General features: G+C 33.7%; 2 protein-coding genes across 5 annotated transcripts in view; both read right to left on the reverse strand.

Moving 5' to 3' along the window:
• The window catches only part of LOC145277626 (histone PARylation factor 1-like), a 30,505-nt gene extending 13,081 nt beyond the window's left edge, over positions 1 to 17,424 (reverse strand). Inside the window, exons 1-3 of the mRNA XM_080129180.1 lie at positions 17,222 to 17,424; positions 11,418 to 11,541; positions 5,066 to 5,257 (exon numbers count right to left, since the gene is read on the reverse strand). Coding sequence (XP_079985306.1) covers positions 5,066 to 5,257; positions 11,418 to 11,541; positions 17,222 to 17,344 — 439 coding nt within the window. The 5' untranslated portion in view covers positions 17,345 to 17,424. The remainder of the gene's footprint in view (positions 1 to 5,065; positions 5,258 to 11,417; positions 11,542 to 17,221) is intronic.
• A 3,621-nt stretch (positions 17,425 to 21,045) lies between these two features.
• Positions 21,046 to 26,777, reverse strand: part of LOC145277627 (uncharacterized) — a 171,076-nt gene continuing 165,344 nt past the window's right edge. For all 4 annotated transcript variants that reach the window (XM_080129183.1, XM_080129182.1, XM_080129185.1 and 1 more), the window contains one exon: positions 21,046 to 21,531. In XM_080129183.1, coding sequence (XP_079985309.1) covers positions 21,110 to 21,531 — 422 coding nt within the window. In that variant the 3' untranslated portion in view covers positions 21,046 to 21,109. The remainder of the gene's footprint in view (positions 21,532 to 26,777) is intronic.

Genomic DNA, 26,777 nt, shown 5'->3' on the forward strand with positions numbered 1-26,777 from the left:
ACTGAGCAGTTTTTTAAAATTCTTAAATGTACTTACATTCAAATTTACTATATTTTTTTTTTTTATTTTATGGAGAAAATAAAAATAAATAACACAAAAGAAATTTTACTTAAAAAAGATTAAATTAAAAATCATATATATATATATATATATATAAACAATAATTTTTTGTCCATTAATTTTTTAAAAACAATACTAATCAAATTTATAATTGTTTAAATTTAACATTTAAAAAAAAAAATTGAGACATTTTTTTTTTTCAGAATGAGAAAATTGAAAGCCATAAAATTTTATAGTTGTAAAATTGAATTTCCGTTAAAAACCAATGTTATCAACGTAATTGTCGATTTCAACTAAAAAGCAAGGTTATCTAATTGCCATGTCAAAATTATTAACATATTACTGCATTATTACATAAAATATGTAATGTCCACGATTCATTCATCCACCATTATTTTTTGGAGGGGGGGGGAAGTGTAATAAAACAGGCTGAAGTTACCTCCCCTGTTTAATATGTTTATTATTTAAGCATAACTTGCAAATTATTTTGAAAAATAGTTTCATTAATAATTTTCTACTTTATCATTTTTCATAGTTTTGGATATTTTAATAATTTCGACATAAGTAAATATTAGTGATGATTAATCAGAATCGGGAATCGGAAAAAAATCTTAACTTTTGGGGGTATCAGAAAAGTCCCAACAGTTTTCCGATGCCAAAGACATTTTCTTAATTATCTTTTTTATTTGATTTTGTTTCAAAACAAGATCTTCCACTGCTGGCACTAAATAATAAAAAAATAAATATTTATTGATTTTAAACTAAAATCTATACATCAATCTCTCTACAGGTGTTTTTACGTTTGAGAAAATATATGCACATTTAATATGTGTTCTTACGGTAATTAAGAAAACAACTCTCCAGTTAAATATTTAGATTATTGGAATCGAGAATTTAGTACAGAATCGATAATTGTATTGGAATTAGGAAAAATATTGGAATCGTCCCATCACTAGTAAATACCATTGGTTTTAATTGAAATCCAATATTTCGATTTTTCTTTTTATTCTAAAGAAACACCAAAATTTTAATAACATATTTGTTAATCATGTTTTTTTATTTGGTGCTTATTTATATGAAACAAATCAAAATAGAACAGGAAAATTTGTGGATATACTCATCAGTTGAAAATATTAGTGCACACCAAAAATTGCAAAAAATTATTGAGTAGAATTTTAGTAATAAATACAATTCATTTCTTAAATTTCCAAAAATGCATTGAAGTGAAATTGTTAGGTGTTTAAGCCAACTTGTCAGAAAAGATTATCTCCCTTTTTTAATACAAAAACACCACACTCTTGTGGTTTGGAATTCATTGACATAAAAATAGTGAATTAATTGGTTCCTGCCCAGAATTACCCCTATGTTAAAAAACAAAAATAGCATATTCCAAAAATGACATAAATTGAGCTAATAAAGGGTGTCCAAAAAGTCACTGAAGGGTTGAAAATCTTTTGTTATTTTACAATTAATGATTATTTTTTCTCTATTTCAGGTATTTTACAGATAATATTTTGAAAATTAATTATGGATCAGTGTAGCATTAAACAACGTACGCAAGTTGTGAAATAGTTTCACAAAAATCAGGGGTCAATTGTTTTTACTCAAAGAGCTTATCGACGGAATTTTCATGTAAGAGATAGCTCAAGTTACAACACAATTCGAAACATTGTGCACCAACTTGAAGACCAAGGAGCTGTACTTTATCTTTCACGAGCTGCCAGACCTCGAAACATCATTACAAATGAAAATAGGGAAAGAGTGCGAAAGAGCATGGAGCAACATCCTTAAACATCAATTTGATGACATTCTATACAACTTGGGATATGTTGAGCTCACTACACAGCTTAAAACTTTTTCCTTATAAAGTGCAGCTTGTTCAACACTTGAAGCCTGAAGATTTCCAAACAAGGGTTCAATATGCAGTTCAAATGCAAGAACTTGTCCGAAATGACCCAATTTTCTGCAAAAATTTATTATGTCAGATAAAACCAAATTTCATTTGAATGGATTTGTTAAACAAAATTACAGATTTTGGGGCTCTGAAAATTCAAAGGCAATTCATCAAAAGCAACTGCATTCCATAAAGTGCACTGTATGGTGTGCAGTAACGAAGAAGATTATTGGACCTCATTTTTTTTAAGATCAAGAAGAAAATGCTATCACTGTTACTGGAGAGATACCGGACTATGATTACAGACTTCCTGCGCCCACAAATTCAAAATAGGCCCAAATTATGGTTCCACCAAGATGAGGCAACGGCACATACGGTGACACACCATGGAGCTTCTCAGGCAATGCTTTGGTGACAACATTATCTTGCGCTATGGCAATGTCAAATGGCCACCATATTCCTCCAACTTGATTAGCCCCAACTTTTTCTTGTGGGGATATCTTAAAGAAAGAGTCTATGTTAACAAACCCCAAACCCTGCAAGAATTGAAGGAAAACATCAAGAACGAAATAAGGGAGTTAAATCGTAATCCAGGGATTCTGCAATCTGTCATGAATATTTTGGAAAGAGCACAAATATGCGAAGCTGAAAATGGGCAACATTTAAAAGACATTTTTCATAAATAAAAATTGTTTGAATTTTGCATTTTTTTTTTTTAATTTATCAATATCTTAGATTGAATTAAAATTACAGAAAGATATCATCAAAAACAAAGAATCTAAGTTCAAAACCCTTCAGTGACTTTTTGGACACCCTGTAGTTTATTTTTATGAAGAAATACATTTTTTCTAGAATTCCCCCTATATTTAAAAAATAAATAAATAAATCAAGAAAAATCTGTGACAAAACGAAAATATTATATTCCAAAAATCAACTAAATTGATCCAATAGTTTTATTTTTTTAATAAGAAAGCCAATTTTTGTAACAGCAGAGTTTTGTCCACCATTTTGTAAACAATAAAAAAAAAAAAGATATAACTCAATAATTCAAATTTGAGAGATTTATGTTGTAATGCCTACAAATTTCCATTAATTGCTTAAAACTGATTTTAAAGCAATTAATGGAAATTTGTAGACATTACAACATAAATCTAGTAAGTATGAATTGTTGTTGAGTTATCTTTTTTGGTTTCCAAAAATTTTTTTCAGAATGGTGGGCAAGACGATTATCTACAGCAACACATCAAAAGCCGTAAATGACAAAGTCCTCTGATTCTCTCCCCTCTGATCTCGAGCGCATGGTACAGTGGGTGAAGAGGTGGCTGGTTACTTTTAATACATCTAAAAACCAAGCTTCTATCTTTACATCATCACCGCTCTGATCCCCATCTGGCATCAATTGAAATGGATTGCTCTCGTCTAGGGGAGGCCCCATGTTTTGACAAGCTTCTGGGTTTGACCTTTACTCCTGATCTGAAATGGAACACATACATCAAATCTGTTGCCAGGGACACTAGGAAAATGGTGGGATACTTCTCCCACTCCAGAAGATATCTCACTACTGATGCAATTCTCTATATAAAAGCCAAGTATGTCCAAGGATGGAATACTGCTGCCACATCTGGGTTGGAGCTGCTAAAAACAGCCTATCCTGCCTTAACAGAGTACAAAATAGACTTTGTTGTTTAGTGGGGGATGCCCTTTTCTCTTCCCTGCCACCTCTCTCCCACAGAAGAGATGTTGCGAGCCTATCTTTGTTTTATCGTTATTTCCATGGCAGGTGCTCGTCTGAGCCCCAATCTCTGCCCCCCCCCACCAATCTTTTCCGATAAACACCCATCTAGCTAAAACCACTGTCAAAAATTTTCCCCACTCTTTATCTGTGCCTAAATCAAAACGTAGATTCCATGAACAAAGCTTCTTTCTTAGAACTGCACGCTTGTGGAACTCTTTACCGCTTGCCTGTTTCCCTCCTGACTTCAACATGGATGTTCAACATAAACAAATTCCTGATGAACCGCTCCTCTAAGTAATGACACTTTATCAAATCTCCAATACTAATGAATACTGCAACACTATCCCATTGATTACTGTACACAAAATAATGTTAAAGCTTGGACTTTTGCGTCCTTCTATTTATTACTTTATTCTTCTGTTTAATTGTTTAATTTTACTTATTAAACGTTTTTGGTGCTATTCTCTTTTACGGTTACTTTTACTTTTAAGGGTACTTTTAAAGTCTGTGTGTTCTTACATATATGGGTGTGCGTGTGTGTTCTATTCTTACACAGTTTCTTGCCTTGGAGGGTCTCAACATGTATGTGCAAATATATAATGTGTACATACCTGCTTGCCTTGTCCAGCGGATATCTTCTTGTCGCTGGGCTGCCATCTCATGGGGAGTGGTACTTACTGCTGCAGATGCATCAATAACACGAGATGGATTGGAGCTTCAATTTGTTTTATTAAAAAGGCAAGCCTATCATGGACCCTGGTTGCTGCGGAGAGACCCTAATCTTCTGTCCGTTCCATCTGCAAGCCAAAACCACTCTCACATGTGGTCGACTGGAAGACTATGACCACAATTCCCGTTTTACCCCTAATTTCCAGTGCATGTCACCCCTAATTTCCAGTGCATTCTCTCTAGGTTGACAAAAGGTAACTTGAGTTTGATGCCTGTCAAATCTAACCTTCTGTGACCCCCACTAAACTTGCTGATGGGAATCGAAAATATATCTACATAACTTGCTATTTCTACAACTACCTAGATAGCATTTAAGCTAGGATTCACAATACTACAATAACCCTTATCCCCGAGTGGCTCCTAGGCCTTGATAAGTGGTGACCTTCATGTAAAAAAAAAAAAAAAAGAAAAAAAAAAAAAGGTACTCATAAAATTTTATTTTCTTATCTAAAAATAAAACTATTTGATCAATTTTCATGATTTTTGGAAAATAATATTTTTGTTTCATACAGAGTTTTTCTTTATTTTTGTCTTTTAATATAGGGTGAATTCTGGATGAGACCCAATATTTTTGATTCCTTAAGAAAAAGAGCAAACAAGAACTGAGTAAAAAAAAAAAAAAATTTTTTTAAAAAACATTTACTCACTTGAAGGATCTTCTGGTTTATTTACTTTACAAAATTCCCAAAGTTCATAAAAATCTTTTGGCATTTCCACCAAAAATTTTTGTTTAATGTTTTCTTTAACATCTTCAGGAGATGGTGGTGGTGGCAGTGGAGACGGAACCGATTCTTCAAGTTTATCACATTTGTTGTCAGATTTTTCTACAGATTTGGTTTCTAGAAAAAAAAAAAAAAAAAAAAAAGAAAAGAGAAATTTCAAATAATGAAAATTTACAAGATTTCATAAGTTAACAGAAAAATAGAAGGTTAAAGATATGATAAAGAAAAAATATTTCTTTTTGAAAATATAAGATTTTGTGTGGAAAACATCTTGATAAATTTTTCCTAAATTTCTTGATGGGAAATGGATTTGTCAAATCTGAGCAACATAAAACATTTTTCATATTTGGCTTCTTCGAACTACTGTTCTCATCTTCAGTGCTATTTTCACAATGCTTTGGTAAATGTAAACTCCGACCGTATTCACACACAGACCAGTGGTATAGTGGATGAAGTACTTGTAAAAATTTAGTAGTAGTAGAAGTTACACTCTTCTAAGGTTGAAATTTCAATCCTTCATGCAGGCAACACTCAAAATATAGATTTTTTTTTTTTTTACATTGGAAGGGGGGGGGTAGTTTTGTAACTTGGATTACTTAGGCGAACGGTTCAATAAGAACTTGTTCATGCTGGACTTGTAGACAATCAGATTGTGGTCAGCTGGAAAGTAGGCAAACAGAATAGAGTTCCACAGGCTAGCAGTTCTAAGAGAGAAGCCCTGTTCATAGAATCTACGTTCAGGTGTAGGCACAGGTAAAGAGTATGGGAAATTGTTGATAGTGTACTTAAGACTTGTATCCAGTGACCGATCGAGAGCATGCTACCTCTGTGGATTAAATAAAGGGTTCCATTCAGAATTCTGTGCAGATTCCCAAGATTGATAAGATAGAATGTCAGAGGTTACATCGACTGAAATGTAAAAAATAGCACAAGATGAGAACAGTAATTCGAAGAATACAAATAATCAATCCTTATCTAAAAAATTATGAAAAAAAAAAACATTTTTGTTTGATTTTATTATTGACCCAGATAAGTAATCGTTTTTCTTTCACCCACATCATTGCCCCCCCCCCGCCCCCAGTCACGTTAATGTCCATAGTTTTCGGTAGTAAAGTATATTGCGATTTTTTTTTTTATTGCTTCTTGATGGACATTAAATCATTACAACCTTATCTTTGTTTTCACATCTTCATCAGACTTTAATGTTTTGTTGCATTTAATTGCAGTTTGAATTAATAAAACACTTAGTCCACTCTATTATCACGCTGTGTCGTTCTTTCGTTTGTTTTGCCAGGTGCATGAGATAAGGAAGAGGGAGACAAATGTGCCACATGATGTGATGTTACGACATTAGACAAAGTTTTTTTTTCATTTGTTGTAAGAAAATGTAGAATGAGGCCAAACAAAATTCTGCATAGCGGAACATTTTCATCCTGCTTCAGCCTCCCCTATTCGTAACATTCGTCAGGAAATTAAAGTTAGAGAGAGAGAGAGACGGTGTTAGATTTAGATGGTCTATTTACTAGTGATGTTGATAATGTTAGCTTGTCCAGATGTAATCCATATGAAATGATTGACTAAGAATGTAGAAAAAAAATGAGAAAGAAAAAAAGATGACAAAGAAAGAGAGAGAGATAAAAGTTAGAGCAAAAGAGAAGGTTCTTGTCCAAAATTCTCCCTATATTAAAAAACAAAAATAAGGAAAAATCTGTACGATGAACGTCAGGGGTGCACACACATTTTCAGCAAGAGAGCTGACTAAGACATGATTAAGTCTAAATTATCTGCCACCTACTAAAAATACAAAACTTTTTTTAAAATATATTGTAAATCATTTTTATATGTACAGTATATGCAGGTGTACACTGCATTATTTTATCAACCCATATTGCACAGTACAGCTCTGTACATTTTTTTCTCATTACCTTACTCTGGTGACTTGCATTAGATGGAATCAGTCAGGGATGCATGATCTGGACAGTAGCTGCTAATAGCCAGCCTCAAGTAGACTTATAGATGCTGATCAGTCATGGCTAAGTGGTATTTGGACTTAATGATCTTCATGTGGGAAAAGACTGACTCACATGAATAAATCAAACCAAATAATACAGTCACGAGGGTAGCACACTGATTGATGTTCTCTGATGTTGGTTCTTTGTGAGTGATTGTGCATGAGCTCTGCATCAGCTCAATGTCGGCTTATAGTGTCAGAATCTCATCCTTAACTCCAGAAGAGTTTGGGTGAAACAGTATTGCAATCTTCGATGCAAGTGAAACAACCTTCGGATCTTAGAAGGGGCAGCACATGAATGTAGCGATTAGCTCGAGTAAAGAAAAGTCTTTAACGCATTTGTCAAACTAACGGATAATTGCCAATTTGTTTTATTTAACGTACACTCTCAAGCTGCACATATGCTTGTGTCTCCAGCTCTGCCACAAGGTTCTGAAAGTTTGCCAGCACCAATGCGATTTACCCATAATATCTCTGCAATCGACTAGTCGATCATGATTGATGTAATGGGCACCCCTGATGTACATACTTGTAATGAAACAAGTCACGCGTGCGTGGTCCCCTCTGATGCTGCATGAGATGACGCCACAAAAAAATAGTGAAGAAATGATGAATGCAAGAAGTGTGAAGGGCCAAGTTTACCTTCACATTTTCGCCAAATTTCTGAAAAATCTAATGGATGGGGCAAAAGTTATGGGGTAAAAAGTGTCATTTTGTGCAATTTTGGAGCATTTGTGACCCCTTTTGAGCTACTGAGAATGCCGAATCCCAGTGAGAATGGACAAACGGTGCAGTTTCATGCCGTAAGACATGTATATTTGAATTCAGCACCATGGAAAACTACTATATAGACATAAATATCAAGTTCTTGAGTAATATGAAAAAAGAGCTCCAAAAAGGCATGTTTTTTTTAGCCCTAAAAGTCCCAGAGGGATGCGAATCAGAATTTTGTCAGAATCACCCATACTGAATTTATATTAAGAACAATGGCCTCCACATTTTGGCCAAGTTTCGGGAAAATCTAATGGATGGATCAAACCCTATGGGACAAAAAGTGTCATTTTTGGCCATTTTGGGGCATTTTTGACTCTTTTGAGCCCCTAGAGACGTCAAATCCTAGTGTAAATGGATAACAGTGCAGTTTCAGGCCTTAACACATGTATATTTGAGTTGACCACCTTGAAAAACCACTATATAGTCAGACATATCAAGTTTTTGTTGCGAAATATGAAAGAAAGAGCCACAAAGAGGCATTTTTAGCACTAAAAGTCCCCAGGGATGCGAACCTAAATTTTGCCAGGATCACCCATACTGGATTTATATTAAGAACAATGGGCTCCACATTTTGGCCAAGTTTCAAAAAAATCTAATGGATGGATCAAAAGTTATGGGACAAAATGTGTAATTTTTGGCCATTTTGGGGCAGTTTTGACCTCTTGAGGCCCTGGGGGCACAATAGGAATTTTTATAAAAAATATTTTTTTTTACTGTGCACATTTATTTAATGAAATACAATTTCTAGCAAAATTTAAGGAAAAACTAATGGACGGTTATCTGGCAATAGTTTGGACTAATAGACACGGAAGCACGGACGCCACTGAAAACATAGGTCCCTCTCCGATAAATCGGGGGAACCAACAAAAATATTGTATTCCAAAAATCATATAAATTGATCAAGTAGTTTGGATTTATGTTGTAATGCCTACTAATTCACATTAATCACTCAAAACTGATTTTCTTTATAAAAATTAAACTACTTTATCAATTTATGCATGTAATGTTTGGAATATGACATCTTTCCTTTCTCTTTCAAATCTATATAAATAAAACAGCAGATGTATGTGTGTGTAAATATTTAATCGATAAGCTCTTGCACTACTGATTACATAACACTGAAATGATCAAGAAATTAGTAATTATACATCAAGGATGGTTTATAATGAGTAAAATGTTTGTTTGAATGAATGAATAATGCGTACAGACATATCAGCAAGTTGAAATGCAAGCTGTACATTTCAACTTGCCAACATTTTTCTTAAAGTCGTTTAATAAATCTTTCTTAGCTATCGAGAGATACATCAGTAGGAGACATGATTGGAGCGCTAAATGTTTTGGTTTCAATTCTAGCAGATGGCACCCAAGTCATTTTTCTTTTTAACTTTTGAAATCACTATTATATATTAGGTACAATATAATATTCAATAGAGAATTGGCTCTGTAAGAATAAATACAAAATTTACATGAATTAAAATATATTTAAGCTTATTTTATGACCCAGAAAGGTTGCCTCTCTCGCCTCTCAATAAAACATCTGATTAATTCCTATTTGAGTCACAAATAAGTATCATCACCAAAAAGTAGGAAAAAATTATTGACTACAATTTTAATTAAAGATAAAAATCGGTTCATGTATTTTGCCAAGCCTCCATTCATTATTACTTGAATAAATGACAGACGGATTTATCTCCCTTTGTTTTTTGAGTATTTCCATTCATCAATAGCACATTAGCAAAATACAAAAACTGATTTTTATTTTTTTTTAATTAAACTTGTACTCAATAATTTTTTCTAATTTTTTGGTGAGAATACTTATTTTGCATGATACATAAGTATATTGAAGAATCTTTACTTGGAATGAGATTTTCATATGAACACAATACTGTATAAGCACCATTGTATGTTTGCTTGTATTGAAATAAATGTGAAAATATCAGTTTTTTTAAGTAGTTAACGGTGTGATTAAGAAAACCGTGTTGACAAAAAATTAATTTTTTGGTTCTTGTCCAGAATTCCCGCCTATATTAAAAACAAGAATAAAAAAAATCTGTATGATGCACAGACTTATGACAGAAAGAAAATATTGTACACAAAAATCACTTAAATTGTTCAAGTAGTTTTATTTTCAAATAAGAAAATAAAATTTTGTGGCTAAGCGAACAAGTGACAATACTGCAATGCCATCTTGAAAACTGGCTTAAAACGAGGGAAATAACTCCAAATAACTCAAACTTGCAAGATTTTAAAAATCCATTCCTAATATGGGGATGATGGAAAAACTCAAATTTGCTTATAAGCCATTTTCTTTGGATATATCCTTGGGAAGAATATAATCAGTATAAAATAATGAAACTCAACACACAAAGTTATAACAAGTTTATTGTACAATGGTACAAATAGATATTGATACTCAAACATATCTTGAATGCCGTAGTATCAAGACTGACTTACTTCCCGCCTGGTTACTGCTTTCTAGCATCTTTTATCGGCTGAGTAATCCATTCTCAGGAAGTGTCAGGATCTTCCACTATATATATATATAAATAATTATTTACTATAATAATTTTTAAATCCCTACAGATACTAGTGTTTCATCTTTTCGGGAATCATCAGTACAGGGTGTCACGATTAACACCAGTCGGTAGATTCGAACCCGGCGACAGAAGCCATCCCTGACTTCATTAGCAAGGACCTAATCCATTCGGCTACTGTTAACCACGAGAAATGCTGTTGAATTTAAACATTTATTTCTTAAATGCTTTTTAAAGTCTATCAACGTCTCCACACACACACACACATATATATTCTTTATTGTAGTCTCGCCTCATATAAAATTTTATTTGCAGATTTTATTGTCCCTCCATTTTCTTTTGTTGTGTGCTTGATCTAAGGTTTTCCTTGAGCTTAGGGAATGACTAAAAGTCACAGGGGACAAGGTCTCGACTATAGGGAGGATGAGGAACTGTCTGTTACTCATCTTGGTCAAATAGTCTGTGACAAAGATGGAGTTGTGGACTGGTGTATTGTCCGATGGAAATGCCACTATTTATAATTTCCTACACTGACCCAATTTGAAGAGTGCTGGCCTCTTCCGACGGAATCTCTTCCTGAACTTCCTTGAAACCTCAACACACACAGTGAGTTATAACAAGTTTATTGTACAACAGTGCAATGTAACAAATAAGATATTGACAATCGAACATATCTTGAAAGCCGTAGTATCAAGATTAACTTACTCCCCACCTGGTAACAACTTTCTAGCGTCTTTTCTAGACTGAGTAATCCGTTCCCAGGAGGTGTTAGCATCTTGCACTAGATCACTTTATAAAAATAAGATTTAGATGATTTTCAAAATGCAATATTTTCTTTATGTCACACGTCATCATACAGATTTTTCATCATTTTTGTTTTTCAATATGGGTGGGAGGAATTCTGGACTATTTTCTCTTTTACAATTTTTTTCTATAAACTCTTGAAATTTTTTTTCACCTTTCTCTTCTTTGGCAGCCGATTCAGTTTCTTCCGATTTCTTTTCAATTGCCTTGCTAACATTTTCAGAGATTTCTGCTTTTCCTTCGTTTTTCTGCTGCTTTGCAAGAGATTCCTCTTCATCCTAAAAGTGGACAGGTTTGGGAGTTTGTTTGTTTTTTTTCAATGTTAACAATTTCAATAAACAAGTTTCAGATTTTTGTAGCAAACAAAAATCAAACATTGAGAATAAAGTAAAAAAAAAAAAAAAAAAAAAAAAAGGCTCAGCAAAATTGTGATTTAAATATCATACCAAACAGGAAACAATTTGCATCGTAGGTAAAATAAAAAAGAAATGCATCCAGCAACTAGAATAAACAGAACACAAGGTGTCCTCATCGGAAGAATATACATCGGTGAAATTAGTAATGTGCACACTGTAAGATATATGTGGTCATATAAAACATCTGAAATGTTACTTAACTGATCTGATTAATTAATCTGGGAAGATACTGGCTAGAGGTTCAACTAAAGATTTGGCATTCCAAGTAAAAGTAAAGTTCCAAAGTAAAGCCTCCTATCTTTTTTTAACTTATAAAGTTGAAGAGCTAGAAAGACAGGAGTGGTACAATTGAAACGAGTGACCTATTATGCTCCAGAATTTATTTTTCTATTTAGTCACCACCATTTTCAATTCAATTTTGCCAGCGATGAACGATGGCTGTGCATGAGCACCCGGAGTATACTTTGTCAAATGAGGCTCATTCCAAAAAATAAAGCCTTTTTTTTTTTTTTTTTTAAACTCAAAAAGTTGAAGAGCTACGAAGGTGCGGTACAATTAAAATGAGCAATTACCACCATTCTCAATGCATTTTAACCAGGAATTCAGGGACACATCTCTGATTCTGACGCACAAATATCTGCAACAGAGAGATGAGACTTTCAGGTAATGAATGCTTAAGTACAGTCATCATAACAATGCAATTCGCAATCCCCTCTGTTCCATTCAGGTGAAATCAAAAATAGGAGACATAACTTTTGGACCCCCCCTCCCCATACAATCAAATTCTTGAATGTGCAATCCTAAACTGTTAACGCTTAATATACCCATTTGCTGTCACTTGAGCAAAAAAGATTAACATATATAGAACTTGAATGCCTACTAGACTAAAAAACACCTCCAAACACCCGGGCACGCAGGCTAATTTAAAATAATTTGATTCAATTTCAGGGGGGGATTACATTTTATTCCCTCCCTTTTAATTTTCTCGTTCTTATATTTTGCATGTTGACGGGTTTTGTTTTTTGTTTTGAAAAGTCTTTTTATTACGGTTCTTCTTCTTGTCACTATTTAAGGTTCATTGTCAGTTTACAAGATGTTTATTCATCATAATGTCTACCGTTAAAGACTTGTTTGCCCAGATTAAGGCTAAAAGATGTCGCATTTCAAACACAGTTGAATGGCTGAAGGAAAATTTCTCAGTCTTCAAGTGTGTCGAGAGCAGCGGATGTAGAAAAGTGGTTAAACGAATTAGACGATTTTTTCGACCAGCTCATTTTAAAATCCCCCCAGGAGGAGAGGTTGAAGCTTGGTCAAGATTCCGAGACATTCTCTCTCCAGCCTTTATGATGGATTTGGAAATGTTCAAATTTTAGTGGGTCTCCTTTGGCCAAAAAGTTTGAATTTAGAACTTTCCTCAGATTTGATTTTTGTAGCACCAATTTGGGGGAGGCAGATAAATTGTTTTTCCTTAAATCTAAGTTGAAGGGGAAGGCTTATGACCTAATCTCTAATATGGACGTCACCTGCGACAATTATATTACTGCCTTGAATTGTTTGAGGGAAAAATTTCTGAATCCTTTCTTTATCAAAGATATTGAATATTGGAATAAATAATTCCTCAGGTGGTGCAAATAATGGAATTAGAACTTAAAACCTTCTTGAACAGATTAAAATAGACTTGTTTCAATCAGATAAGTCTTTTGGAACAAACTTTTTTGCCAAAGGTTCCACTGCTGGGACTATGATTGTTCCGCAAGTTCCCTAGAAATGTTAGATGTCAAGAACGAAAGAATGCTATCCTTCGTTTTTATCCATTGTCCAACTTTTTTGACATAATAGGACTTTTACAGGCAGTGCCTTTGAATACAAAAAAGCGGGAAAGTTTCCCACCCAAACCACCGTTTTCTTTTCCTCCTCCTTCTTTGTTTGAAGTTCAACCCAATATGGCAGCCAGTTCAATTAATAGGACAGTTAATCATAAAAAGAGCTTGAATTCCCCTAAATTTCTCAATAATACTGGTGACCAATATAAATTTTGTAAATTATGTAAATTGGTAAATCATAATATTCTTTTGATTCAAAGTTTTACTCGCCAAAGAGCTTAAATTATGTATTAAGTGTTTTGGTGGTCACTCGGAACAAGAATGTAAGGGAAGGGACTCTCTTACCCATGCGTTACATATGGGTTAAGGACTCATTTCTCTGTAATGTGCCCAAAGACATGAAAATCCTTTGTAGGAATAACTTCCTTATCTGATGGAGAAAATTGTATATTCCCTGTTAAAATAGTATCCTTGAAAGGTAAAGGACCCCCCCACCTCCAGTGTTTTTCCATTGCATTTTCGACACTGGGAGTCAAAAATCTTTTTCTCCCAAACTATTTTGCAGGAACTGAAATCTAGAGAAAAATTAGTACCTAGGCCTGAAATAATGCTTGTAAATATGTTTATCAGAACACGGTCTATGGGCCTCCTGGAGCTCGATGTCTCCATCAAATTGGGTTCTTAGAAACCCTTTCCTTTCACTGGCCTGTTCACCCAAAAAGGTTTAACTTGAAATTTCAAGTTGACAAATTTGACAAGATTACATCTAACATAATTGAAGCAGGTTTTTATGTCTGTCAAGGATATTAAGATCTAAATAGCAATGTGCTACATGGTCTCGTTGATCTGGACTTAATTCAGCGAATAAAAAATTTCTGTGTGGTCAAATGTCTTAATGGGACCGCTTGAAAAATTTCAAGTAGAATTATTCCCTTTTGGATGGGAATAATTTTTTCAAGCCCAGACCAAAGAAGTAAACTCAGAATTACCTCCCTTTTATCAAGTTTGCCAATCTTTACGTGCTTGTGCTTCATATTTGGTGGATAGTGTAATGAATCTATCCTCTCTTATTCAGAACTTCTTGATCCATTTTTTGAAGAATCTTCCACAGAACACGGAATAGAACATTTTCTTTCCGTTGGAATCAATGAAAATGCTAAACTATCTTTGTATGATGAAGCAAAGATAGCTGAATTAAAACAAAACATCGTACTAAAAGATGAGAAATATATCGAAAAATTCGGAAAGATATGGCACAAAGATTACTTGTAGTCCTTCAGAGAAGTTGATGCCAATATAATGTGCGGTAGCCCTCACAAGGTGTCAGTGGGAGAAATCGTTTTAATTAAATCCCCAAATAAAGCCCAACCCTTTTGGAGTCTAGGCAAAGTACTTAGACTCCTCAATGGGAACGATGGTAAAGTTCGCGTGGCTTCTGTATTAAGAGACGGTTGCCAACCAGTTCGTTCTTTAAAGCATCTATTTCCCTTAGATTTAAAGGCCGCTTCTGTGCAGTCTTCTATAGAATTTACGGAATTAGTACCTAGGCCTGAAATAATGCTTGTAAATACATTTCAGTTTTTACGAATTTATTCTCCAAAATTAACAACTTTCTGCACGTGGTATAGACAAATATGGCTGGCATGTTATATTACTATATGAAACATGCGGAAAAGGGCGGTCTTGCAGTTAAGTCCCGGCAAAATTCGACAACTCTAGAAGGGTCACATCAGTATTTACTATTTACGCCGTTAAATCACGATATTATGAATTATTAAAGTTTTAAAACATAAAATAAAAAATATTTAATAAAAAATATTTGGGTTTGTATTACTGTACACATAGATTCGAAAAGTTGTCAAAAAAACAAATATATAACAAATAAATGTTATCAAAGGCAAGATAAGTTACTTTTCTACCAAACTGGATATATTTTTCGTGTTTCTATTCAATGTAACATGTTTATTCAGCTCGAAAAGCATACAGTGTTTACCGATGTATTGGAAAATTCAAAATGGCGACCGACACTCTCTTTAACACGGTAAGTTCAGGAAAAGATGTTATAAATAATAAACTAGACAACATACTGTTAGAAATTCGCTCATTATATGTTACCGTGACATAAGTTGACATATATTCGGTGTTTTTTAAATAGTATTTTATCTAGTATATTATTTATAACACCTTTTCCCAAACTTACCATGTTAAAGAGAGTTCGGGCGGGCGCCATTTTGAATTTTCCAATACATCGATAAACACTGTATGGTTTTCGAGCTGAATAAACATGTTAAAAACACGAAAAATATATCCAGTTTGGTAGAAAAGTAACTTATCTTGCCTTTGATAACATTTATTTGTTATATATTTGTTTTTTGACAACTTTTTCGAATCTATGTGTACAGTAATACAAACCCCGTTTTTCTGTTAAATAAATAGCCATAAATATATAAAAAAAAATGTATATTTTGTTCGTTTACTTTATTTAATCAAGTGGTAACTTCCAATTAATTCGTTCAATATAATTTTCTAAACAAAATAACACATGATTTGACGGTATAAATACTGATATGACCCTTCTAGAGTTGTCGAACTTGTTTGCAATATCGTGAAAATTTTAAATGCGATATTGGTTTTCAGCACACCTGAAACCCCCTAGAAAACGAGTTGGTGCTAATGTACGTTTGCTACTGTGCTATTTTAAAATATGTTTTTCAGGTTAAGTTCAAGTTTCCAGATATCTTTCTTTTTTTATTAAATTGTTAGGTGGAAGCACAATAGTTACAAAACACCCTACCCTCCTCATGTTAAGAATAGCTTTTTAAAATAACATTATTATTTCAGCACGATAGCAAAAGTACACAAGTTTTTAAAGGTATGTTGTGTGTTGGTCTACCAGGCCACAAGCAGTAAGCACCTGTTAAGCCACACACGTTCTATAACCCCCCCCCCAAAGTACTATAATGCATTTTTTAAAATTGTTTTAAACAAATTTTTCCTCGAATTTTAAATTATCCGCCAATGAAAAAAAAAAAAGTCTTTCCGACATTACCCCCCCCCTCCAAAAAAAAAAAAAAGATTCGTACGCCATGTGAAAAGACAGTTTGCTACGTGAAGACACACTCAACTGTCGTCGTTTATGCCACCTCGCGCGTATCGTAAACGGAAGCTGTAAAATGGTGGAAAGTAATTCGTGGGTTCAGGGGTTAATACCATGCAAACGGTAAATTTGGCCCGGGTTTGATTATCAGATTCGTTGTCAGCGACCTCGATTACCTCTAAAAAAAAAAAAAAAAAAAAAAAAAATTAGAGTGGTCGGTTTTCTGTTGTAACGTATCTGAATATTTACCGTGAAATTTCTTTCGGAGAACTTCATTCCATAACGGATACGTACAATTTAAACTTTTTTCGATATTTTCATTTTTTAATGTGTTGATTAAACTGTACAAGTACCAATAATTTAATGAAATTTATCGTTATTTAAGTTTCAAATGTAATTTTTTTTTCTTCTTTTAGGATTTTATTTATTTCGGATGAAAAAAATCTGCCAAAAACTAAAAATACGATTTATTTCACCGGCAAAAGAAATGAGAACAAACTTAATTACAAATTTTAAAAAAAAAGATTTATTTTTATTTGGTCAAAGAAATGGCGGGAATATTTTGAAAGGAATTCGAGTTTTCTTTTTGTTTTCCTTTTAGTGAAACTTTGCTCGTACTGACCTTTTCATTGTCTGGACGATCCCTTTTCGGATGTTGGAATTGGCGTAAATGATCCGGATTCTTTCGGTAACATTTGGCTCCGTATTTACACTTAGGTCGCGATTCTGAATCAACATTTGCCATGATTGTTATTATTTCTCTTCTCCCGAACAGGAACAACGAGAATTTTTACCTTCGTGTCCTGGAGAGTTCTAATTTGTATTCATCTCGTCGTTCGAAGATTTTTATTTATTTATTTCACTAATAATGGTAAAAAGTTAGCATAACAACCAAAGTGAGACCCGAATTCCTCAAATGAAAAAACAAACAAAATAATTAAAACTTTTCTTTTATTGAAATGTTTTCATTGGTGTTGCTTTCTTTTTGCTTGTTTTATTTATTTTTTAATGTAAATTTATAGATGATCGTGGAACATTAGTAACATCCTTGGCTAAATCACTACCTTCCTCAAAAAATGATATTCTATTTTTTAAGCGATGTGAAAACGCTGGAAAACTTGGCGGAAAAATTAAAGAAAGAAAAAACAATTATTTTAGAATTTCGGTAGAGGGAACAGTTTTGCATATGAATGTAACATAAAAGGATCCCCATTTCGGAACCACTATCGACCCGAAACATTAGAGGAGTTAACCAAAAGTTTTGTTTGTTTTGATTGTTTTTTTTTAGTAAATTTTTACCATCTAACCCAGTGTAATTTACTCCCTAAAAAAGTTTTTTTTTTTTTTAACATAGAGGTCACCACCACTTATCAAGGCTCGGAAGCCACTCGGGGATAAGGATTATTGCGTGTACAGTAATCAATGGGATAGTATCGTAGTAATCGCTAGTAATGGAGATCTGATAAAGTGTCTTACTTAAAGGGGGCGATTCATCAGGAATTTGTTTATGTTGGACTTGAAGACATCCAAGTTGTAGTCAGGTGGGAAATAGGAAAACGAAAGAGAGTTCCACAGGCATGCACTTCTAAGAAAGAAGCTTTGTTCATGGAATCTACGTTTTGATTTAGACAGATAAAGAGTGGGGAAAATTATTGACAGTGGTTTCAGCTAGACAGATGCTTTTCGTGAAAGATTGGCGAGGTGGGGACGAGAGATTGGAACTCAGACGAGCACTTGCCACTGAAATAACAATAAACCAAAAACAGGCTCGCAACGTCTCTTCTGTGGGAGAGAGGTTGCAGGGAAGAGAAAAGGGCATCCCCCACTAAGCCACGAAGTAGGTAGGATAGGCTGTTTTTAGCAGCTCCAACCCAGATGTGGCAGCAGTACTCCATCCTTGGATGTACTTGGCTTTTATACAGATAGAGAATTGCTTCAGTAGTGAGATATCTTCTGGAGCCATAGAAGGATCCCACCATTTTCCCAGCGACCTGGGCAACAGACTTGATGTACGTATTCCATTTCAGATCAGGAGTAAAGGACAAACCCAGAAGCTTGTTAAAACATGGAGCCTCCCCAAGACAAGAGCCATCCATTTCAATTGATGTCAGATGGGGATCAGAGCGTTAATGATGTAAAGATAGGAGCTTGGTTTTAGATGCATTAAAATCAGAGGAGAGAGAATCAGAGAGAACTTTGTCATTCACGGCCTTTGATGTGTTGCCATAGATGGTCGTGTCATCAGCGTAGATGTCAACGAATGATTTAAGTATGTGTTTTAGGAGATCATTGATGTAGATCAGGAAGAGAGTTTGGCCCAGGATGGACCCCTGAGGGACTCCAGCATTAATACTGTGGGCCTCTGACTTCTGCCCATCAACCACTACTCTTATGAGCCTATCAGAGAAATGATTTAATAATTGAGAAAACATTTCCAGTTATACCATAGCTGGAAATCTTGTGAAGTAGGCCCTTATGCCATACCTTTAAAAATCTATTTGGGGGGGGGGCTAATACGTTTCATCAGCATTAAAAAATATCAGGAAAGAAGGATTTTTTTTTAAATTAACATTTTAAAGTGGGGATCACTTTCCTATATAAATTTAACGTAAAATGAACACTCACTTTCCAAGTGGTGAACGAGACATGCAATCGCTAGAGCATTTCGGTTTTGAGGTGAGCTTTAGCAGCAGAGGTAGGGGGTGTTCATCTATTTCACTTTTGCTCTTTTTAAAATAAAGCATCCCCCTCCTTTTTAAATAAAGTTTTTAGAGGAAAGAATTCTGCAGTTTATAGACCGTGAACATGTAGGAACAAAACATTAGGTCTGTGCATAATTTCTACTGACAAACAGAAGTTATAAGAATTTGTTGTGACCTGTGGCGTATGTAAAAAAAGGTATAACCTCATTGGTCAGGTAATATTAGGAATGACATTATCTCCTTTATCCCATAACACAAATCTTGAGATAGGTTAATTTTTCCCTTCTGGACTTCAACACAGATGTATAATGATCAAATCTCGTTAGAAAATCTTTCAACGCAAATTTATTCTCCAAATCCAGGCCATCAAAACTTGAACATTTGACTTTAGGCTTGAACACAGAAATGTAATTCTGAGACGACTGCATTGCATGCGGGAGCTGAGAGGGAGGGGGGTAAGTCATCCTTTTGAACCTCTATGATTAAAGCTTGCAAATCTCTTTTTACCCCTTCCTTAAATTCAACAAGATCATAAGCATGGAATACCACCTTGTCTTTAGCAAGCAATTCGATCAAGTTTTCCTGAATTTGGTTCACTCTAGATAGCTACTCATTGATGTTGTCTGTAAAGTTCTTCAAGGCACATGCATCTAATATCTCTCTGTTCCTTAATTTCTCCAACACATATTTGATAATGAGCTTTCTTCCTTATTAAGTAAAACCTCAAGAAGGTGAGCCATTCTTTTTTGAATCCTCAAGGAATCATTAAAGTAAGATGTTCACTCAGCTGCCATAATTTAAAAAAAATAACATACACATACACACAAGGTTTGCAAAACAGTGTTGTGAATAATTTCCACTGACAAACAGAGATTATAAGAGTCTGCAATGGTTTGTTGTGACCTATGGCATGAATAAAAAAAAAAGATTAACCTTGTTGGTCAGGTAATATCAGGTGAAATATTGATGATATTTCCTTTAGTCACAATCCAAGAATGAATCACTCAAGTCCTTTGTGTGACTTTTTATAGCAAGTTAATCAATCACGGAGTCGACCATAAAGGATACTACACACATAAAAAACGTCACCATTCTCACAAATATTTTATTTTTTTGCTCCGACTCTTCCAGCCATTCGCAGGTAAGTAAGGTCTAACTTATCGTGCATCATTTTTTCTGATACGTTAAAATGCGCTAGAATACTAACTAGGTTGATTTTTAGGGGTATTCGTATATGTTTTAAACAAATATCACATTTAAAATTGTTGCAGACAAGTAGTTTTTATGACATTAAGACCTTTATTATCAAAAATTGAATGCATGCTTGCATGAACAAACATGGTGGCCAGTGAAAATAGTAGAGATTACATTGAATAATAAAGGTTTAAATATCATGTGATGTGACCTCCTGGTTAATTTTGTGCTGGAAACTCCTGTAAAATTTTATTACAGACTTCACTTTTGTATAAGCAATGCTGCTTAAAGAGGTCTCTAGTTACTTGTAACTGACCAAAACATGCTCATGAATGTGTAGCGACATATTATTGCTTATGTAAAAACAAATGAAAAATCTATATATACTCTTTTTATTTGTTTTAAATGAAAAGTGACATTAAATAAATAGAATATATATATATATATATATATACGTACATATTTTATTATTAAAAATTGTTAAAATGTGATTTCTATTTAAAATGCAAGGTGCCTAAAGAGTCATAATAAATAAATAAAAAATGCAATATAAAATGAAAGCGATCACTTTATTTTTTATTATCTTCCAACCTCCTTGCAATGAATCTAATATTTCAATGGAAGTCTGGCCAACCCCAGGATACAACAACAACACCTTTTCCAGCTGGTCCATGAGACGGTGTCCCTGCTGATCCAACAGTCACTTCGATCACTTCCCATGAATTCACCTTGAAACTATCACGAGAATATCCGCCACCTCCACCAGCACCCATTTTGAAAACAGCACCACCACCTCCTCCATAGAGTCCTGCTGCAGTACCATTGTTTGCCTTGCCAGCAGGACCCGGTCGACCTGCATGGGTCTGCATACCTTGTGGACAATCAGATTGTCCACCAACGCCACAAAAAGGGTAAATAGTCGAGCCATCTTTTTCCCAGTTATCAGAGCCACCAGCAGCGCCACCTAAGGTACATGCATCTCTTTTCCATTCGCCATCGGCTCCATTACTGATGGTTCCATAACCTCCAGCACCACCTACAGCAAAATAAAAATGTGACATTTAAAAATTGAAGTTCTGCTTTAGGGTCAGTTCAGACTAGAGGTTGAGGAGAATTAATATGTAAGTTTGTTGTTTTTTTCCAAAATAGTGTCATTCTATAACATTATTTTATCTTCTGGGGATGATATGGGACGGGGTGAAAATATATACTGAAAGTAATAGATTTTCGGTTAAATTCACCTTCCGCACCCCGTATTTACAAAGCCATTTGGTGGAAGTAACGTCAGATATAATTTTTATCTACGGATAGCCCAAACTGTGTAGAATGTACCTTTTTTCTTTAAATGCAAATATAAAAATAGAACTTTAATTCAAACAGTCTTTATTTAAACTTTTATAAGAAAATTATAACCATTATAATAAATATTTAAATAATATGTTTATGAACTGTGTTTTTGGGTTTTTTTTAATTCATGTTCTGTTTTTGTTTTTTTTACTTTTATAATAAAAATATATTATGGACTGTTTTTTTATGAACTGTTTTTCCTCAATAATATGTTTATGAACTGTTTTTTTTTTATCAAACAAATATAGAACTTTTATAACGAAATATATATTATGAACTGTTTTCCAAACATCAGGTGTTGCTAATTTTTATAAATAATAAAGTATAAAAATGCAGCTTTTATAATAAAAGTTAGGTAAACGTCGATATCGGAATACCCTGGCCAAATCACAGCTAAAATAAATCGTCCGCATCCATCAATGAATCAGAAACTCAAAAACAATGAAACAAACTTTATTTTTATTATTACCAGAAAAGATGTATTTCCCCTGTTATTATTTTAGTAAGAACGAATTACTATTTCGTTATCTTTTTACTAAAATGTTTCATTATCCTTCTTACTAAAAGAAAATTGTTAATTCTTCTGTTTGAATAAAATTCACTGAAAATGAAATAAAGAAAGAAATATAAAAAAACTTCCATTGGTCAAATAGCAAGACAAATAAGTAATGAACAAGACATTTTTTTTTCCAAACACAAAATATTGGAAAAAAGAAAACATTTATCATAAATGTTGGTAGAGAAATTTTAGCAGATGACTATTAAAGATCTCATTTCATTTGACTATTGCGGGGGGGGGAAAAAAAACAAAACAAAAAAAAAAACAGTTTATAAATATTTTTGAAACAAAAATCTCTTTAAAAAAAAAGAATAAAACAAAAACTTCATAAATATTTAAAATAAAACGGTATTTTTTTACGACCTGCCCCAGCGTAGTATAAACACCCGCATCCTCCCCATGTTAAAAACGGCTTTCGAGGTTGGGGGGGTTAATTCCGAAAGCCGTTCTTAACATGGGGGGGTTGGGGTGTTTATAATATGCTGGGCCACGTCGTAAAAATTTACCAAAAAAAACATATTTTTTTATTTTAAAGGTTATAATTTCGTTATAAAAGTTCAAATAAAGACTGTTTGAATAAAACTTCTATTTTTATATTTGCTTAAAAAAAAAAAAAAAAAAGATACTTTCTATACAGTTTTGGTGATCCGTAGCTAAAAATTTGTCTGACGTCACTTCCACCAAATGGCTTTTTTGTAAACACGGGGATGTGGAAGGTGAATTTAGCCAGATTTTCTTTTACAGCTTTCCAGTTTATCAACATTCTTTGTAAGTTATTAATTGAAGATTAATTTCTATTTTAAAACCATAGCTAGAGATGAAATCAGAGTTCAACCTTTTTGTCAAATCCTGTTCTAAAAGTAGTAGTGTGATAACACTTCCTCTCCTTCGTCTCTCTTCTGGCTGTGTCATTGTCTCTCAGATTAACGGCTTTCAAGGAGAGGGGCATGTATGGGTTCACAAGTAGTAGCTCATTATGTTTCAACTGGTAATATGCTTTGTTTGGGGGTGAAAAAGAATTTTTTAAAAAGGATAAAAATATAAAACAAAACACAAACTCTAATGCATTCTGCAAATATCACTCTGGATGTGTGTATGACACCATCGATCCTCTGAATGCTAAGGTCTCCATCTACAATTTCAGAGGTCATGTTCGTCAGTTGCTGTCAGCTCATCTTGATCTACTCAAAGCCACGATCTGTCTTTGACTGTGTTGAACTTACAACCAACTCACATCAACTGTAATTGTAATCAGCCACCGCAAACACAAGATTGTCTGCAAACCCTGCCCCAACTATCGTGAACTGTTACAAAACTCATTGATACTTCTAAAACTAACTCTAATATATATCGACTTTCTTTGTCTCAATCATTGTTACACCTTGACCAACAATACCATCTCAACTTTCTTTTGTGTTCCTTGGTGAACAATTTTTCATCTATTGTTTTTCCACCAACCCCCTTTTCTTTACCTGTGGTATGATAAACTTATTTCCTCTTGTCTTTTGTCCTACTTCTTTTTCTCTTTCTTTCCCATTTCTCAACATGTAGAAGAAATGCCAATAATATCACAATAGTGACAGCAGCAAAACAATTTCTATTAAATACTTAATTCTGATTGGTTAATTTTTACAAAATACTTAATTTCAATTGGTTACCAAAAGCGAACTTTAACAAACCAAAAACAATTGCTTTGGTAACCAAGCACTTGTTAGTTACTAGCTACATAAGTGAGAACCCAAGCACAAACTGCAGTGGGAAACTCAACTTGCCACATGAAGCCATGTTGGTCAGGACGCATTGTTATCCTCTTTGTGGACCAAATCAACTCTAGCCTTGGTCACTAGGCCACAAGCATCTCGGCAGACATGTACAAACTGACTTACCCACAAGTCTACGTGCATAATCCCTACAGCTAAATACCTAAAAAATGGAGTAATAATAGTATGTAACAAGAGGTAGAGAGTAGCAACCTTAATTGAAGTCAGTGTCCCTAATGATGCTAGCTTAAACAGAGTTGAAAGGGCAAAGGTAACAAAATACCAACGTAACAAAATACTATATGAAAGAAACTGGAATCTTTGGAAGATCTGTCATTTTTTTTTTTTTTTACAAAGGAATCATCATTTATCCAGGCCCAGAGGCCACTTGAGGATAAGGGTTAAAGAGTGTACAGTGGTCAAAAGGGCAATATAGTAATCATTAGAAGTGTAAATTTGGTAAATTGGATTACTTAAGAGGAACGGCTTATCAAAAACTTGTTTACGTTGGACTTGAAGACAGCCATATTGTAGTCAGCTGGAAAGCAGAGAAAATCCCAATAATCGTAGGAACAACTGGGCTCATGAAAAAGAATTTCAAAAACCACCTAGCAAATATACTCAGTGAACAAAGTGCAAACGATTGCACTTAAAGGGATGGTTAGAATTTTAAAAAGATCTCTTGGTTGGAGTCCCTTAAATAGTATACAATAGAATTCTCCATCCATAACAAAAACAAAAAGATAAAAAAATTAATAAAAAATAAGGACCAAACAAAAGACAAATAGTCAACCTAATCTACTAACCTTACACATTGACACACATTCATCACACAACTAACTCGACAAGCAGCAAAATCCCAACCCTGTCACTGTTTAGATCCATAGAAGCCAGAAAACTTTAATAGTTTCTTTGGTACTTCTACACTATCAGAACGAAATTTTGTAGTTGATAAATGGAGTTTTCAGATAAAAAAAAAAAACAATGGTTTCTACTGATTTTTTTCAATTCTAATAAATTACAATATCAGCTTCCAAATCATGCAGTCAAAATTACGTGAATATTACTCAATTGTTAGAAAAAACAATTTTGATTGTGTTAGCAAGTGAAAAATTGCAGCCATCTTGTTTTATGAAATAAATCGAAACGGAAAATTACCTCCTTTTTGAACCTTCCTGTGTCTTACATAAACAAATAAGATTGTTTTCTGTTTACTACTTTCTTTAATAAATAATTTTCTATCTTATCGATTTTCGTAATTTTTAGATATAATCATCTTAAAAATATGAGGAATACATAGATACCATTGTTTTCATGTGAAATTCAGTTTTACGATTTACGAAATTTCGTTCCAATAGTGTAGAAGTGCCATTTCTTTCTACAAATTGATAGACTTTGGAATTCTCTCCCTGTTTTTTGCTTCCCTAACTGCATTAATTTGCAAAAATTTAAATGTAATGGGAACAGAAATCTTATGGCTCAACTCTCCACATAATCCCCTATAGGCATGATCCCAATTCATAGCCCTTCACATCCAAGTGACAATATGTCTTATTGGAATGAAAAAGAAAAAAAAAAGTTAACAGCTGAAACAAAAATGTCTGTTCAACTTTTTACAAATAAAACAACTTTTTCTTCATTTCATGCCTTTGTTCTATATTGCTATTCCTTTTGCTCTACACTTTTTCACTGAAGGCGTGTTAGGATTAAGTGAATTTGATCGATCCGGCAAGATTTGACTTGGATTTCTCTTTGCCAATGTCAAGATGATAAACAATTCTGATATTATAAAAAAAAAAAAAAAACATAATTATTTAATTTCTGGTGGTTAAACGAAACAAGGCTGAAAAATGTTTCCAAAGTAAGTATAAAAGGTTACATTTGTGTAATTGATGAGCTGAAACGAGTTCTTCAGTTTTCAAGATCTAAAATTTATGTAAAAACATGTAACCCTATGTAGTAAATTATTGACACTAACCCTCCATCCTTTGATCTTCAAACGTCCAATTTACAGACTAGTCATGATATTTTGATTTGTAACAAGCGGAACTGTTAGATATATATTAAAAAATAAACTGAAAATATTTTTTTAATTCAAATGTCTTTTAGTCCAACACTGGCTTCTTTGCTACTCTTGAGACCAGAGTTATCTCTCGTTGGGAGAAATTATTTTCTCGGTCAGAGTTATTTCCCTTGGATCTGGAATCCTTTGGTTAATAAAGTAATCCCCAAATCTTATCACCAACATGAGATGTCATTTTTGTACCAACACAGATTAAAGAAATAAGATGAGAATTCTTTCTCAGCTGTTGCCTTGACGTTGTACACACAGGACCTGCCTTTGAGTACGTTGCCTACAGAAACTCTTCAGCTTAACATTAACGTGCAACATGAATTGGAACAAGTACATTGAGATCATTACCAAAGCTATATATATATATATTATTCCTTAATTGGAGTTCATTCTTTTTTTTGAGATGAGCATTTTATGTTAATTTTTTATTTTTATTTCGAACTATTAGTTCCTATCCGTCGCGGTTACCACCTGACGAAGGCCAAAGGAAGTTGGCCGAAACGTTGTGAACCAATAAAAAGATCCAAAAACAACAACTAATA

This window comes from Euprymna scolopes, chromosome 6, assembly GCF_053919585.1.
Source record: "Euprymna scolopes isolate OS-2025 chromosome 6, ASM5391958v1, whole genome shotgun sequence".
In the NCBI taxonomy this organism is placed as follows: domain Eukaryota; kingdom Metazoa; phylum Mollusca; class Cephalopoda; order Sepiida; family Sepiolidae; genus Euprymna; species Euprymna scolopes.